Source organism: Macaca thibetana, chromosome 3, assembly GCF_024542745.1.
Source record: "Macaca thibetana thibetana isolate TM-01 chromosome 3, ASM2454274v1, whole genome shotgun sequence".
NCBI lineage: Eukaryota > Metazoa > Chordata > Mammalia > Primates > Cercopithecidae > Macaca > Macaca thibetana.
In genome coordinates, this window is record NC_065580.1 from 157,634,454 (window position 1) to 157,648,325 (window position 13,872).

Genomic DNA, 13,872 nt, shown 5'->3' on the forward strand with positions numbered 1-13,872 from the left:
GCCCTTGGGAGGCCAGGCAGCCACTTACGAAGGATGAGAAGGACGGGAGGAGGATCCTAAGAACATTGCACCCAAACACGAAGCTGAGCACCAGCAACCACGCCCAGTGGTCGGCCGCGGCTGAGCTCATCCCGGATACTCCTGGCTGTACTGGGTTCGCTACGGCAGCTCCATGGGGACCACGCCAGCAGAGGCGACTGCGCCTGCGCGGGTGAAGCCCAGCGCGCCTGCGCACTGCGTCGCCCTCGCAGGAGGCGGGGCCGTTTTTACCACCCGCTCCAGTTGGAGCGGTTGACCTGTTCCAGGTTCCTCCTGGGCCTTCCGGGATTCCGTAGCCTTCTCGCACCCGCCCCCACCCCTACTCAACCAGTTTTCCTGGCGTCCGTGTTTCTTTTTTTCCTTCTTTTTAAAATTGAAAACCTTCTCATAGTACCAAATTCTGGTTTCAAGTGCTAACGACTCCCTGCTTTTGTCATAATTAGTACTTTCTTTAACTTTTAATTCTAGATAAGTTTAAGATAAACTCTTCCATAAATAAAAGACTACCGTAATTATAGTAGCAGGTAGCTGTCGTGTTCCAAGCAGTTATGCGGAAAATGCCTTACGTTTTCGTTCCAGAACTAAACACTGTAGTAAGTCTAACCAATTTACACAATTGCATACCTGTAAAAATAAGTTTATTAGAATGCACTGTTCACAATCATTAGTAGTAGCTAATAAAGTAACCTGAATCTAGGTGAGGATCAGATTTTGCCGCAAAAGAATCCCAAATCAAATGTATGCATCAGTGGGCAGAGCGTGGTGGCTCACGCCAGTAATCCCAGCATTTTGGGAGGCCGAGGCGGGCGGGTCACGAGGTCGAGAGATCGAAACCAGCTTGGCCAACATGGTGAAACCCCGTCTCTATGATACAAAAATTAGTTGGGCGTGGTGGCGCGCGCCTGTAGTCCCAGCTACTCAGAAGGCTGAGGCAGGAGAATCGCTTGAACCCGGCAGGCGGAGGTTGCAGTGAGCCAAGATCGTGCCACTAGTACTCCAGCTCCGGCGACAGAGTGGGACTCCGTCTCAAAAAAAAAAAAAAAAAAGTATACATAGTGGATAAAGCAAGACATGTTCAGCTGTCTCTTCTGCCATGCTGCCATGGCTGGTTTCTGAGGACTAATTCCTAATCAAAATGATGCAAGATTGCGGGTACACTGGCTCATGCCTGTAATCCCAGCACTTTGGGAGATCCAAGCAAGGTGGATCACGGGCCCAGGAGTTTGAAACCAGTCTAGGTAACATAGTGCGACCCCATCTTTACAGTAGAATATAAATATTAGCCGGGCATTGTGGCACGTGCCTGTGGCCCCAGCTATTAGGGAGGCTGAGATGAGAGGATCGCCTGAGCCCAGGAGGTCGAGGCTGCAGTGAGCTGTGATCACACCACTGTGCTCCAGCCTGGGCGACAGAGTACAACTCTGGCTCATTATTATGAACCAATTAAAATAATTTTGCAGCTGGGTGCAGTGACTCAAGCCTGTAATCCCAGCACTTTGGGAGGCCGAGGCGGGTGGATCACCTAAGGTCAGGAGTTCGACACCAGCCTGACCAACAAGGCAAAACCCTGTCTCTACTAAAAATACAAAAATTAGCTGGATGTGGTGGCGGGCGCCTGTAGTCCCAGCTACTCAGGAGGCCGAGGCAGGAGAATCGCTTTAACCTGGGAGGCGGAGGTTGGCTGAGATCATGCCGCTGCACTCCAGCCTGGGCGACAAGAGTGAAACTCTGTCTTTTAAAAAAAAAAAAAAAAAAAAAAAAAATTATGCAGGAGGCTGTGGTTCTACAAATTTCTTTTTCTTTTTCTTTTTCTTTTTTTTTTGAGACGGAGTCTCCCTCTGTCGCCCAGGCTGGAGTGCAGTGGCCGGATCTCAGCTCATTGCAAGCTCCGCCTCCTGGGTTTACGCCATTCTCCTGCCTCAGCCTCCTGAGTAGCCGGGACTACGGGCGACTGCCACCTCGCCCGGCTAGTTTTTTGTATTTTTTTTAGTAGAGACGGGGTTTCACCGTGTTAGCCAGGATAGTCTCCATCTCCTGACCTCGTGATCAGGCTGTCTCGGCCTCCCAAAGTGCTGGGATTACAGGCTTGAGCCACCGCGCACAGCCAGTTCTACAAATTTCTGTTCAAGAAAACATGTGATCCAGCCTGGGCGACAGAGCAAGACTCCGTCTCAAAAAAAAAGAAAAAGAAAACATGTGAAACAAGGCTATTCTGTAGGAGTAGAGTGAATCCTTTCCCTGAAAGGACTTCTTGGTTAGTAAGTGACTTCTGAACAAAACAAAGAGCAGGAGCCTGGCTCTCCTCCATGGCCTTCCCTTCCACCTGGATGGACCACGCAGCATGGCAGCCGGGCTCCTGGCTTCTCTGTCACTGGAGATTGAGATGGATTTAGGAGGAGAAACTGCCTCTTGAAAAGTGATGACAGGCCAAGCACAGTGGTTCACGCCTGTAATCCCAGCATTTTGGGAGGCCAAGGTGGGTAGATCACCTGAGGTCAGGAGTTCAAAACCAGCCTGACCAACTTGGTGAAAGCCCACCTCTCCTAAAAATACAAAAATTAGTTGGGCGTGGTGGCGCATGGCGCATGCCTGTAATCCCAGCTACTCAAGAGGCTGAGGCAAGACAATCGCTTGAACCCAGGAGGTGGAGGTTGCAGGGAGCCAAGGTGGCACCATTGCACTCCAGCCTGGTGACAGAGTGAGACTCCATCTCAAAAAAAGAAAAGAAGAAGACTAATAACTAAAAATAGGTGTTGTTCCACTGTGAGCTGCAGACAGCAGGTGTATGCAAACCTAGCCCCAAAGGCCAAAGGAGCTAAGAGGCTGAAGAAAGAAGTTGACAAAACTAAGTTTCTCAAAAATAAATATTTAATAGAGAAACAAACAGAAGTAGCTCATACCTCAGGCAGCCATAGTAGGTTTCTGAGCCTGCACTTCAGAATGTATTGTGTTGTTTTGTGTGTTGTGTTTTGTTTTGTTTAGAGACTGAATCTCACTCTGTCACTGTGTCACCCAGACTGGAATGCAGTGGCATGATCATAGCTCACTGCAGCCTCCAACTCCTGGGCTCAAGTGATCCTCCTGCCTTAGCCTCCCAAGTAGCTGGGACTACAAGTGCAGGCCACCACACCCAGCTAAGGGGTGTGTGTGTGTGTGTGTGTGCATTAATCAATTTTTACACTGCTCTAAAGAACTACCTGAGACTGGGTAATTTATAACGGAAAGAGGTTTAATTGACTCACAGTTCTACATGGCTGGGGAGGTCTCAGGAAACTTACAATCATGGCAGAAGGCCAAGGAGAAGCAAACATCTTCTTCACGAGGTGGCAAGGTGGGGGCAGGTACCACCACCATCACAAAAGATCTCACAAGATCTCTCTCAGATCTCGTGAGAACTCCCTTGCTATCGTGAGAACAGCATGGAGGAAACCGCCCTCATGATCCAATCACCTCCCACCAGGTCCCTCCCTCGATAAGTGGGGATCACAGTTCGAGATGATATTTGGATGGGCACACAGAGCCAAACCTTATCAATATGTGTGTGTAGATGGGGTCTCACTATGTTGTGCAGGCTGGTCTCGAACTCCTGAGCTCAAGCAGTCCTCCTGCCTCATCCCCACAAGTAGCAGGGATTACAGGTGCACACTATCACGCCTGGATAATTTATTTTTATTTTTGCTTTTTGTAGAGTTGGATTCTCATTATGTCATCCAGGCTAGTCTCTAACTTCTGGCCTAAAGCAGTCCTCCCACCTCAGCCTCCCAAAGTGATGGGACTGCAGGTGTATGCCACCATGCCTGGCCAGAAGGTATTCTTTATACACAAGCTTTCAGGGCAAAATATGTGCTAACAATGAATGAAGAATTGGTGTCTGTTGGAATATTGCATTTTAGTATACCTGAATTGTTAAGCCTTTGTGTGTGTATATAGCTAATCTGAAGAAAAATAGAATGTAATAGGAACTATCTTGCTGTGTTTAGTTTTTGGTTGTTGCTGTTTGCTAGAGACAGGGTCTCGATTTGTCACTCAGGCTGTAGTGCAGTAGCATGACTGTAGTTCACTGCAGCCTCAAACTCCTAGATTCATGCAATCCTCCCACCTCAGCCTCCCAAGTAGCTAGGACTATAGGTGTGCAGCACCACACCTGGCTAATTTTAATGAGTTTTTTAAAAAGTGTTTATAAAAGATAATATTTAAGGTGATGGATATCTCAAAAAACCAGCTTTAATCTTTAACACCACATGAATCTATCAAATGATCAAATGGATCCCCAAAATGTGTACATCTATTATGTATCAATAAAAAATATTTCAGGCCAGGTGGGGTGGCTCAGGCCTGCAACCCAAGCACTCTGGGAGGGCAAGGCAGGAGGACTGCTTGAGGCCAGAAGCTGGAGACCACCCTGGGCAACACAGCAAGACCCCCATCTCTACAATATAAAAGAATAAAATAAAAAGAGTCCAAGAAATAAGTTAAATTATATATGTGGAAGGGTTCCCTGAAAGAACAAGAATTTACATCTTTAAATAAAGTAAAATGTTAAAAAATGGAAGTGTAGGCTGGGTGCGGTGGCTCATGCCTGTAATCCCAGCACTTTGGGAGGCCAAGGCTGGCGGATCACGAGGTCAGGAGTTCGAGACCAGACTGGCCAACATGGTGAAACCCCGTCTCTACTAAAAATACAAAACTTAGCCGGGCGTGGTGGTGGGCGCCTGTAATCCCAGCTGCTTGGGAGGCTGAGACAGAAGAATTGCTTGAAACCAGAAGGCAGAGGTTGAAGTGAGCCAAGATTGCGCCACTGCACTCCAGCCTGGTCAACAAGAGTGAAACTCTGTCTCAAGAAAAAAAAAAAAAAAAAAAAGGAAGTTTAAAAACAAGCATTTCTGCAACATTTTAAAATACAAATATTAAATTATCCTAAATGGCAGCACTATTTATATTGCTAGATGGTGGTGTGCAACATTGAATTATATGCTTTCAAATGACTAATTGTATCTTCTATGAATTTCACCTCAATTTGAAAAATATTGCTAAAACTAGATAACCTTTATTTATTTTTTATTTTTTGAGATGAAATCTTGCTTTGTTGCCCAGGCTGGAGTGCAGTGGCACAATCTTGGCTCACTGCAACTTTCGCTTCCCAGGTTCAAGTAATTCTCCGGCCTCAACCTCCCAAGTAGCTAGGATTACAGGCATGCACCACCACGCCTGGCTAATTTTTGTATGTTTAGTAGAGACAGGTTTCACTGTGTTGGTCAGGCTGGTCTCAAACTCCTGACCTCAGGTGATCTGCCTGTCTCAGCCTCCCAAAGTGCTGAGATTACAGGGATGAGCCACTGCGCCCAACCCAGATAACCTTAATATTTTATTTATTTATTTTATTTTATTTTTTTAATGGAATCTCTCTCTGTTGCCCAGGCTGGAATGCAGCGGCCTAATCTCAGCTCACTGTAACCTCCACCTCCCAGGTTCAAGCAATTCCCCTGCTCCAGCCTCCCGAGTAGCTGTGATTACAGGTGTGCACCACCATACCCATTAATTTTCGTATTTTTAGTAGAGATAGGGTTTCGCCATGTTGGCCAGGCTGGTCTCAAACTCCTGACCTCAAGTCATCCACCCACCTCAGCCTCCCAAACTGTTGGGATTACAGGCATGAGCCACCACACCTGGCCCCAGATAACCTTTAAAATGTTTTTATTTTAGTCCTTATTTTACACCAAGCCCTTCTCATAGGTAAAGTTCAATAAGTTAAAATTTAATCTTCTTATTGTTATTAGTACAGCCAACTTTATTTAGATCATAAATTTTCACAGGCTTAGTACTATGCCCAGAAATTTATCTCTAAATAAACTTTCATTTGCATTTTAAATTTGTTTTTATTTTATGTCACGTCACCTCTGTTTTAAAAATAATTAAAATATTAAAAGTTTTTATTTTAAAATAGTTTCAAACTTGTAGAAAAGTTGTGGCCAGGCACAGTGGCTCCACCCTGTAATCCCAGCACCTTGGAGGGGTAAGCCAGGAGAATCACTTGAGTGCAGGAGTTCGAGATCAGGCTGAGCACCAGAGAGACAGCGACCCTGTCTCTAAAAAATATTCTTTTTTCTTAATTAGCCAGGCATGGTGGTGCACGCATGTAGTCCCAGCTACTTGGGAGGCTGAGCTCAAGGCTACAGTGAGTTGTGATTGCACCACTGCACTCCAGCCTGGGTGACAGAGCAAGACTCTGTCCCAAAATGGAAAGAAAGAAAGAAAAGTTGCAAAAAATAAAAATGGTGTCAAGAACATTCAACGTAAGCAGAGCTGGTGGTTCACACCTATAATCCCAGCTCTTGGGAAGCTAAGGTGAGAGGATCGCTAGAGGCCAGGAGTTCAAGACCAGCCTAGGCAACATAGAGAGACCTTGTCTCAAAAAAAAAAAAAAATCCATATCCTTAACTTAGATTAACCTAGTTCACTTTTTTTTTTTTTTTTTTTGAGACAGAGTCTCGCTCTGTCACCCAGGCTGGAGTGCTGTGGCCGGATCTCAGCTCACTGCAAGCTCCGCCTCCCGGGTTCACGCCATTCTCCTGCCTCAGCCTCCTGAGTAGCTGGGACTACAGGCGCCCGCCACCTCACCCGGCTAGTTTTTTGTATTTTTTAGTAGAGACAGGGTTTCACCGTGTTAGCCAGGATGGTCTCGATCTCCTGACCTCGTGATCCGCCCGTCTCGGCCTCCCAAAGTGCTGGGATTACAGGCTTGAGCCACCGCGCCCGGCCTAACCTAGTTCACTTGACTTCATTTGCTTCTTCGTGTTCTTTCTCTCCCTCTGTTAAGCAGAATACTATACACCAGTTTCAATCACTGAGAAAGAAACATCATGCACTGATTACCAGTCCCAAGGGAGGACCCTAAACACCTCGTTAGTTTCTGCTAAGATTCCTGCATTTGCTAGGAGATTTTGCACAAATTTATCTGCCCGCCTGAGCATAAGTCCAGGGAGATAGAACACTTGCACAAGTCAGGCAAAACAACTTTATTATACCCGGAAAGGCAGCAAAAGCCAACAGAAGCCTAGGATCCATGGTCAGCTGGTCCCCAAGCCTCAAGAAAGGTGCATAGGACAGAGGAAGTCTCATCTGCACGAGCTCCACTTCACACTGCAGCTGAGGGACTCAGAGAGCACTCCACCGCTCCACTCTGGGTTTTATACTCTGGCCAGGACTTGACTTAACTGATCACAAGTGTTGCAGGACATCCGTTCTCGGAGGAACGCGGAGAGAGCCTGGCTTGTTCCTCCTTATCTCAGGATGTTGCAATCTTGGTACATTCTGCCTGGCGAATTGCAAGCAAGAAGGGGGAGAGCTGGGTTGACCAACGTTCTTTGGGGACTGTCCCTCTCTCCCTCTCTCATTCTTTTCTCTCTCTTTCTCACTCTCTCTGATTCTCTGTGTGTGTGTGTGTGTGTGTGTGTGTGTGTGTGTGTGTGTGTGTGACTAAGAATGTGCTCTGACATTTTTTTTTTGGAGACAGGGTCTTGCTCTGTCACCCAGGCTGGAGTACAGTGGCACAATCTTAGCTCACTACAACCTCCGTCTCCCCGGTTCAAGCGATTCTCCTGCCTCAGCCTCCAAGTAGCTGGGGTTACAGGCATGCACCACCACTCCTGCTGTTAGAGACGGGGTTACACCATCTTGGTAAGGCTGGTCTCAAACTCCTGACCTCAGGTGATCCACCCACCTCAGCCTCCCAAAGTGCTGGGATTACTTACAGGTGTGAGCCACTTCGCCTGGCCTCTTACATAATTTATCAACTTCCATAATGTTAACATTAATACAATACTTTAATCTGCTATTTGTGTTCCAATTTTGTCAATTGACTGCATAATTTCCTTTCTCCCCCAGTATAAGATCTAGGGTTGGCAGGGCATGGTGGCTCATGCCTGTAATCCCAGCACTTTGGGAGTTCAAGGCGGGTGGATCATCTGAGGTCAGGAGTTCAGGACCAGCCTGGCCAACATAGTGAAACCCCATCTCTATGAAAAATACAAAAATGAGCTGGGCATGGTAGTGGACACCTGTAATCCCAGCTACTTGGGAGGCTGAGGCAGGAGACTCGCTTGAACCCAGGAGGCAGAGTTTGCAGTGAGCCAATATTAAGCCATTGCACTCCAGCCTAGGCAACAAGAGCGAAACTCCGTCTCAAAAAAACAAAAAGATCCAGGGTCAGGTATTTTATTTAAATTACATGTCTCCTTGGCCTCCTTTAATCTGAAACATTTCCATATATTTTCTTTGTTTTTTATTATGTTGACATTTTTGAAGATACAATTCCCCTGCCTCTAAAAAAAAAAAAAAACTTTATGAGCCAGAGCAGTGGATGTGCCTGCAGTCCCAGTACTTGAGAGGCTGCAGTGAGAGAATTACTAAAGCTGAGGAGTTGGTGACCAGCCTGGACAACATAGTGAGACTCCACCCCTAAAAAAAAAAAAAAAAAGTATTTCAAGAATACATACATAGTGAGACTCCACCCCTAAAAAAAAAAAAAAAAAGTATTTCAAGAAACCGTTTTGAAAAGTAGTATAGCATTGTTATAGACGGAGTCTCACTCCGTTGCCACGGTGGAGTGCAGTGGTGCGATCTCGGCTCACTGCAACCCCTGCCTCCCAGATTCAAGCGATTCTCCTGCCTCAGACTCTCGAGTGGATGGAACTACAGGTGCACACCACCATGCCCAGATAATTTTTGTATTTTTGTATTTTTAGTAGAGACAGGGTTTCACCATGTTGGCCAAGATGGTCTTGATCTCTTGACCTCGTGATCCACCTGCCTCAGCCTCTAAGTGCTGGGATTACAGGCGGGAGCCACCGTGCCAGGCCAATTATACCATTTTACATTCCTTCTGTCAGTGACTAACAGCATACAATAGTTCCAGTTCCGGCCGGGTGCGGAACTGAAACCGCGTGTCTACTAAAAAGACAAAAAATTAGCTGGGCGTGGTGGTGGGCGCCTGCAGTCCCAGCTACTTGGGAGGCTGAGGCAGGAGAATGGCATGAATCCGGGAGGCAGCGGTTGCAGTGAGCTGCAATCACACTACTGCACTCCAGCCTGGGCAACAGAGCGAGACTCCGTCTCAAAAAAAAAAAAATGTATTTCAAGAAACTGCTAACCTGTTTTGCTAACCTGTTTTGCAAAGTAGTGTAGCATAGTTATGCCTTTTTTTTTTTTTTTTTTTGAGACAGAGTCTCACTCTGTCACCAGCGTGGAGTGCAGAGGCATGATCTCGGCTCACTGAAACCTCTGCCTCCCAGGTTCAAGCGATTCTCCTGCCTCAGCCTCCCAAGTAACTGGGACTACAGGACCACCACGCCCAGATAATTTTTGTATTTTTAGTAGAGATGGGTTTCACCATGTTGGCCAGGATGGTCTCAATCTCCTGACCTCGTGATCCACCCACCTCAGCCTCAAAGTGCTAGGATTACAGGCAGGAACCACCACACCTGGCCAGTTATACCATTTTATATTCCTTCCAGCAATGACTAACAGTGTACAAGAGTTCCAGTTCCGGCCGGGTGCAGTGGCTCACACCTGTAATCCCAGCACTTTGGGAGGCCGAGGCAGGCAGATCACCTGAGGTCAGGAGTTCAAGAGCAGCCCGGCCAACATGGTGAAACCCCATTTCTACTAAAAATACAAAAATTAGCCGGGCAGGTTGGCGGGCGCCTGTAATCCCAGCTACCTGGGGAGACTGAAGTGAGAGAATCGCTTGAACCCGGGAGGCAGAGGTTGCAGTGGGCCGAGATCACGCCACTGCACTCCAGCCTGGGAGAACGAGACTCTGTCTCAAAAACAAATGAACAAACAAACAAAAACACAGGAATTCCAGTTCCGCCACATCCTCACCAATACTTGGTAGTGTCAGTGTTTTCAATCTAGCCGTTCTAATAAGGGGTGGTGGTATCTCATTACAGTTTTCTGCTATATTTGCATTTCCCTAATGACTACTAATATTGAACACATTTTCATATGCTTGTCATTCTTACATCTTTGGTGAACTATCTGTTCAGATCTTTCTTGCCCCTTTCTTTACTGAGTTGTTTATTATCTATTATAATCTTGAGTTTATTCTGTGTACAAATCCTTTATCTGTAATATGTTTTGCAAACATTTTATCCCAGTCTGTGACTTGTCTTTTCATTCTCTTAAAACTGTCCTTTGAAAAGCGGAAGGTTGTTTTGTTTTGTTGTGTTTTTGAGATGGGGTCTTGCTCTGTCACCCTAGTTACAGTGCAGCAGCTCAATCACAACTCACTGCGACCTCTGCTCCTAGGCTCAAGCAATCCTTCCACCTCTGCCTCCTAAGTAGCTGGGACTAGAGGTGCATGACACTACACTCAGCTGATTTTTAAATTTTTTTTTTTTTTTTTTTTTGAGACGGAGTCTCGCTCTGTCACCCAGGCTGGAGTGCTGTGGCCGGATCTCAGCTCACTGCAAGCTCCGCCTCCCGGGTTCACGCCATTCTCCTGCCTCAGCCTCCCGAGTAGCTGGGACTACAGGCGCCTGCCACCTCGCCCGGCTAAGTTTTTGTATTTTTAGTAGAGATGGGGTTTCACTGTGTTACCCAGGATGGTCTCGATCTCCTGACCTCGTGATCCGCCCGTCTCGGCCTCCCAAAGTGCTGGGATTACAGGCTTGAGCCACCGCGCCCGGCCGATTTTTAAATTTTTTGTAGAGACAAAGTCTCATTATGTTTCCCAGGCTAGTCAGAGACAGAAGATTTTAAGCTATGGTAAAAGAAAGTGGATCAGTGGCTACCTGGGGCTTCAGGAGTTATGGCCAGGATTGGCTGCAAATGGACAGGTGGGATCTTTTCCAGGTGATTTAAATGTTCCAAAACTGGATTGTAGTGATGGTTGCACAGCCCTGTACATTTACTAAGAATCCCGAAGGCAGGTGCATCGCTTGAGCCCAGCAGTTCAACACAGTCTAGGTAAGTAAATGGTGAAACCCCGTCTCTACAAAGAAATTTAAAATTATCCAGGCATGATGGCATACACCTGTAGTCCCAACTGGCTCAGGAGGCTAAAGCGAGAGAATTGCTTGAGGCTTCAGTCCAGGAGGTCGAGGCTGCAGTGAGCTATAGTCACACCACTGCACTCCAGCCTGGGCAACAGAGTGAGACCCTGCCTAGAGAAGTGAAGGGAAGGGAAGGGAAAGGGGAAGGGAAAGGGGAAGGGAAAGGGGAAAGGGAAGGTGAGGGGAAGGGAGGGGAAGGGAAGGGGGAAGGGAGGGAGGGGGAGGGGAGGGGAAGGGAAGGGGGGGGAGGGGGAAGGGATGGGAAGGGGGAGGGGAAGGAATGGGAAGGGGGGAGGGGAGGGGAGGGAAGGGAAAAGGGAAGGGAAGGAGGGAGGGGGGAGGGAAAAGGGAAGGGAAGGGGAAAGAGAAGAGGGAAGGGGGAGGGGGAAGGGAAGAGGGAGGGGGAAGGGGGAAGGGAAGAGGGAAGGGGGAGGGGGAAGGGAAGAGGGAAGGGGGAGGGGGAAGGGAAGAGGGAAGGGGGAGGGGAAGGGGGAAGGAAAGGGAAGGGGGAAAATATATTCCATTCTCAGAAAAAAATTAAATAATTCTCACCAGCAGCATATCCAATTGGGTAGAAAAACATTATTTTTTAAAATGAGGCTGGGAGGCCGGGCGCGGTGGCTCAAGCCTGTAATCCCAGCACTTTGGGAGGCTGAGACGGGTGGATCACGAGGTCAGGAGATGGAGACCATCCTGGCTAACACGGTGAAACCCCGTCTCTACTAAAAAATACAAAAAAAACCAGCCGGGCGAGGTGGCGGGCGCCTGTAGTCCCAGCTACTCAGGAGGCTGAGACAGGAGAATGGCCCGAACCCAGGAGGCGGAGCTTGCAGTGAGCTGAGATCCGGCCACTGCACTCCAGCCTGGGCGACAGAGCGAGACTCCGTCTCAAAAAAAAAATAAAATAAAATAAAATAAAATAAAATAAAATAAAATGAGGCTGGGTGTGGTGGCTCACACCTATAATCCCAGCACTTTGGGAGGCTGAAGTGGGCAGATTACTTGAGGCCAGGAGTTCAAGACCAGCCTGGACAACATGGTGAAACCCTGTCCCTACTAAAAATAAAAATAAACAGCAGGATGTGGTGGCACACGCCTGTAATCCCAGCTACTTAGGAGGCTGAGGCATGAGAATCTCTTGAATACATGAGGTGGAGGTTGCAGTGAGCCAAGATTGTGCCACTGCACTCCAGCCTGAAAATTAAATTAAATTAAATCTTTTTAAAAATGAGACTGTGTTGGCTCACACCTGTAATCCCAGCACTTTGGGAAGCCAAGGTGGGAAGATTCCTTGAGGTCAGGAGTTTGAGACTAGCCCGGCCAACATAGTGAGAACCTGCCTCTACAAAATAAATAAAATAAGCTGAGGCCAGGTGCGGTGGCTCATGCCTGTAATCCCAGCACTTTGGGAAGCCAAAGCAGGCAGATCATCTGAGGTCAGGAGTTCGAGACCAGCCTGGCCAACATGGTGAAACCCTGTCTCCACTAAAAATACAAAAAGTATCTGGGCGTGGTGGCAGGCACCTGTAAACCCAGCTACTTGGGAGGGTGAAGTGGGAGAATCACCTAAACCCGGGAGGTGGAGGTTATAGTGAGCAGAGATCATGCCACTGCACTCCAGCCTGGGGGACAGAGTGTGACTCTGTCTCAAAAAATAATAATAAATAAATAAGCTCAGTGGCCAAGGTTAGAGGCTCATATCTGTAATCCCAGCACTTTGGGAGGCCAAGATGAGAGGATTGCTTAAGCCTGGAGATGGAGCCTGCAGTGAGTGATGATCGCGCCACTGAACCCGGAAGGCGGAGGTTGCAGTGAGCCTGGGCGACAGAGTGAGACCCCATCTCAAAAAAAAAAAAAAAGATTCTGACATGCTACAACATGGATGAACCCTGGCGACATTATGCTAAGTGAAATAAACCAGTCACAAAAAACAAATATTGTACGATTCCTCTTGTATGAGGCATCTAAAGTAGTCAAACTGAGAAACAGAAAGTAGAATAGTGGCTACCAAAGACTGGGGGGATGTGGATATGGGAAGTTGTTTAATGGGCAGAGTTTTGGAGATCTGTTGTACCATAGCACTTAACACTACTGAACTGCACACTTGACAATCGTTACAATGGTAAATGTTATGATATGTGTTTTTACAAGAATTACATTTTTCTTTAAAAAAAGATATTTTAAAAAAGATATTAAAGCCTTTTAGGTATCAGATACTTCACTCACTGCAGGGTAAAATATGATGATGAACCAAATATGCCCAGACCTTGTTCTCTTATGGCTTAACTAAACAAACAACTGTAAGTACTATAAATAATTATAAGCATGCAAAGCATTTTGAAGGGACACATAAGTTTATCTTGGTAACTGTCCACATCCTAGCTCCAAGTTGGATGATAGGTTTACAGATGCACATTGTATTGTTTGTAAATAATATAAAATAAAGGAAGGATATGCATAAAATAAAAATGGGGTGTGTGCATTATTTAAGACTTTTTCAAAAAAATAGTTCAGGCGTGGTGGCTCATGCCTGTAATCCCAGCACTTTGGGAGGCTGAGGTGGGCAGATCACCTGAGGTCAAGAGTTCAAGACCAGCTTGACCAACATAGTGAAACCCTGTCTCTACTAAAAATACAAAAATTAGCCAGGCATGGTGGCATGTGCCTGTAATCCCAGCTGCTCGGGAGGCTGAGCCAGGAGAATCGCTTGAACCCAGGAGGCAGGGGTTGCAGTGAGCTGAGATCGCACCACTGCACTCCAGCCTAGGTGGCAGGGCAA

General features: G+C 47.0%; 1 protein-coding gene across 2 annotated transcripts in view; it reads right to left on the reverse strand.

The window, feature by feature from the left end:
* GET1 (guided entry of tail-anchored proteins factor 1) overlaps positions 1–13,872 on the reverse strand; it is a 655,129-nt gene that overhangs the window by 17,314 nt on the left and 623,943 nt on the right. The window contains exon 2 of one of the 2 annotated variants that reach the window (XM_050784595.1): positions 29–152. In XM_050784595.1, the coding sequence (XP_050640552.1) occupies positions 29–130 (102 nt within the window). In that variant the 5' untranslated portion in view covers positions 131–152. Of the gene's footprint in view, positions 1–28; positions 214–13,872 lie in introns of both variants that reach the window. The other variant, XM_050784594.1, reaches the window with a different exon arrangement.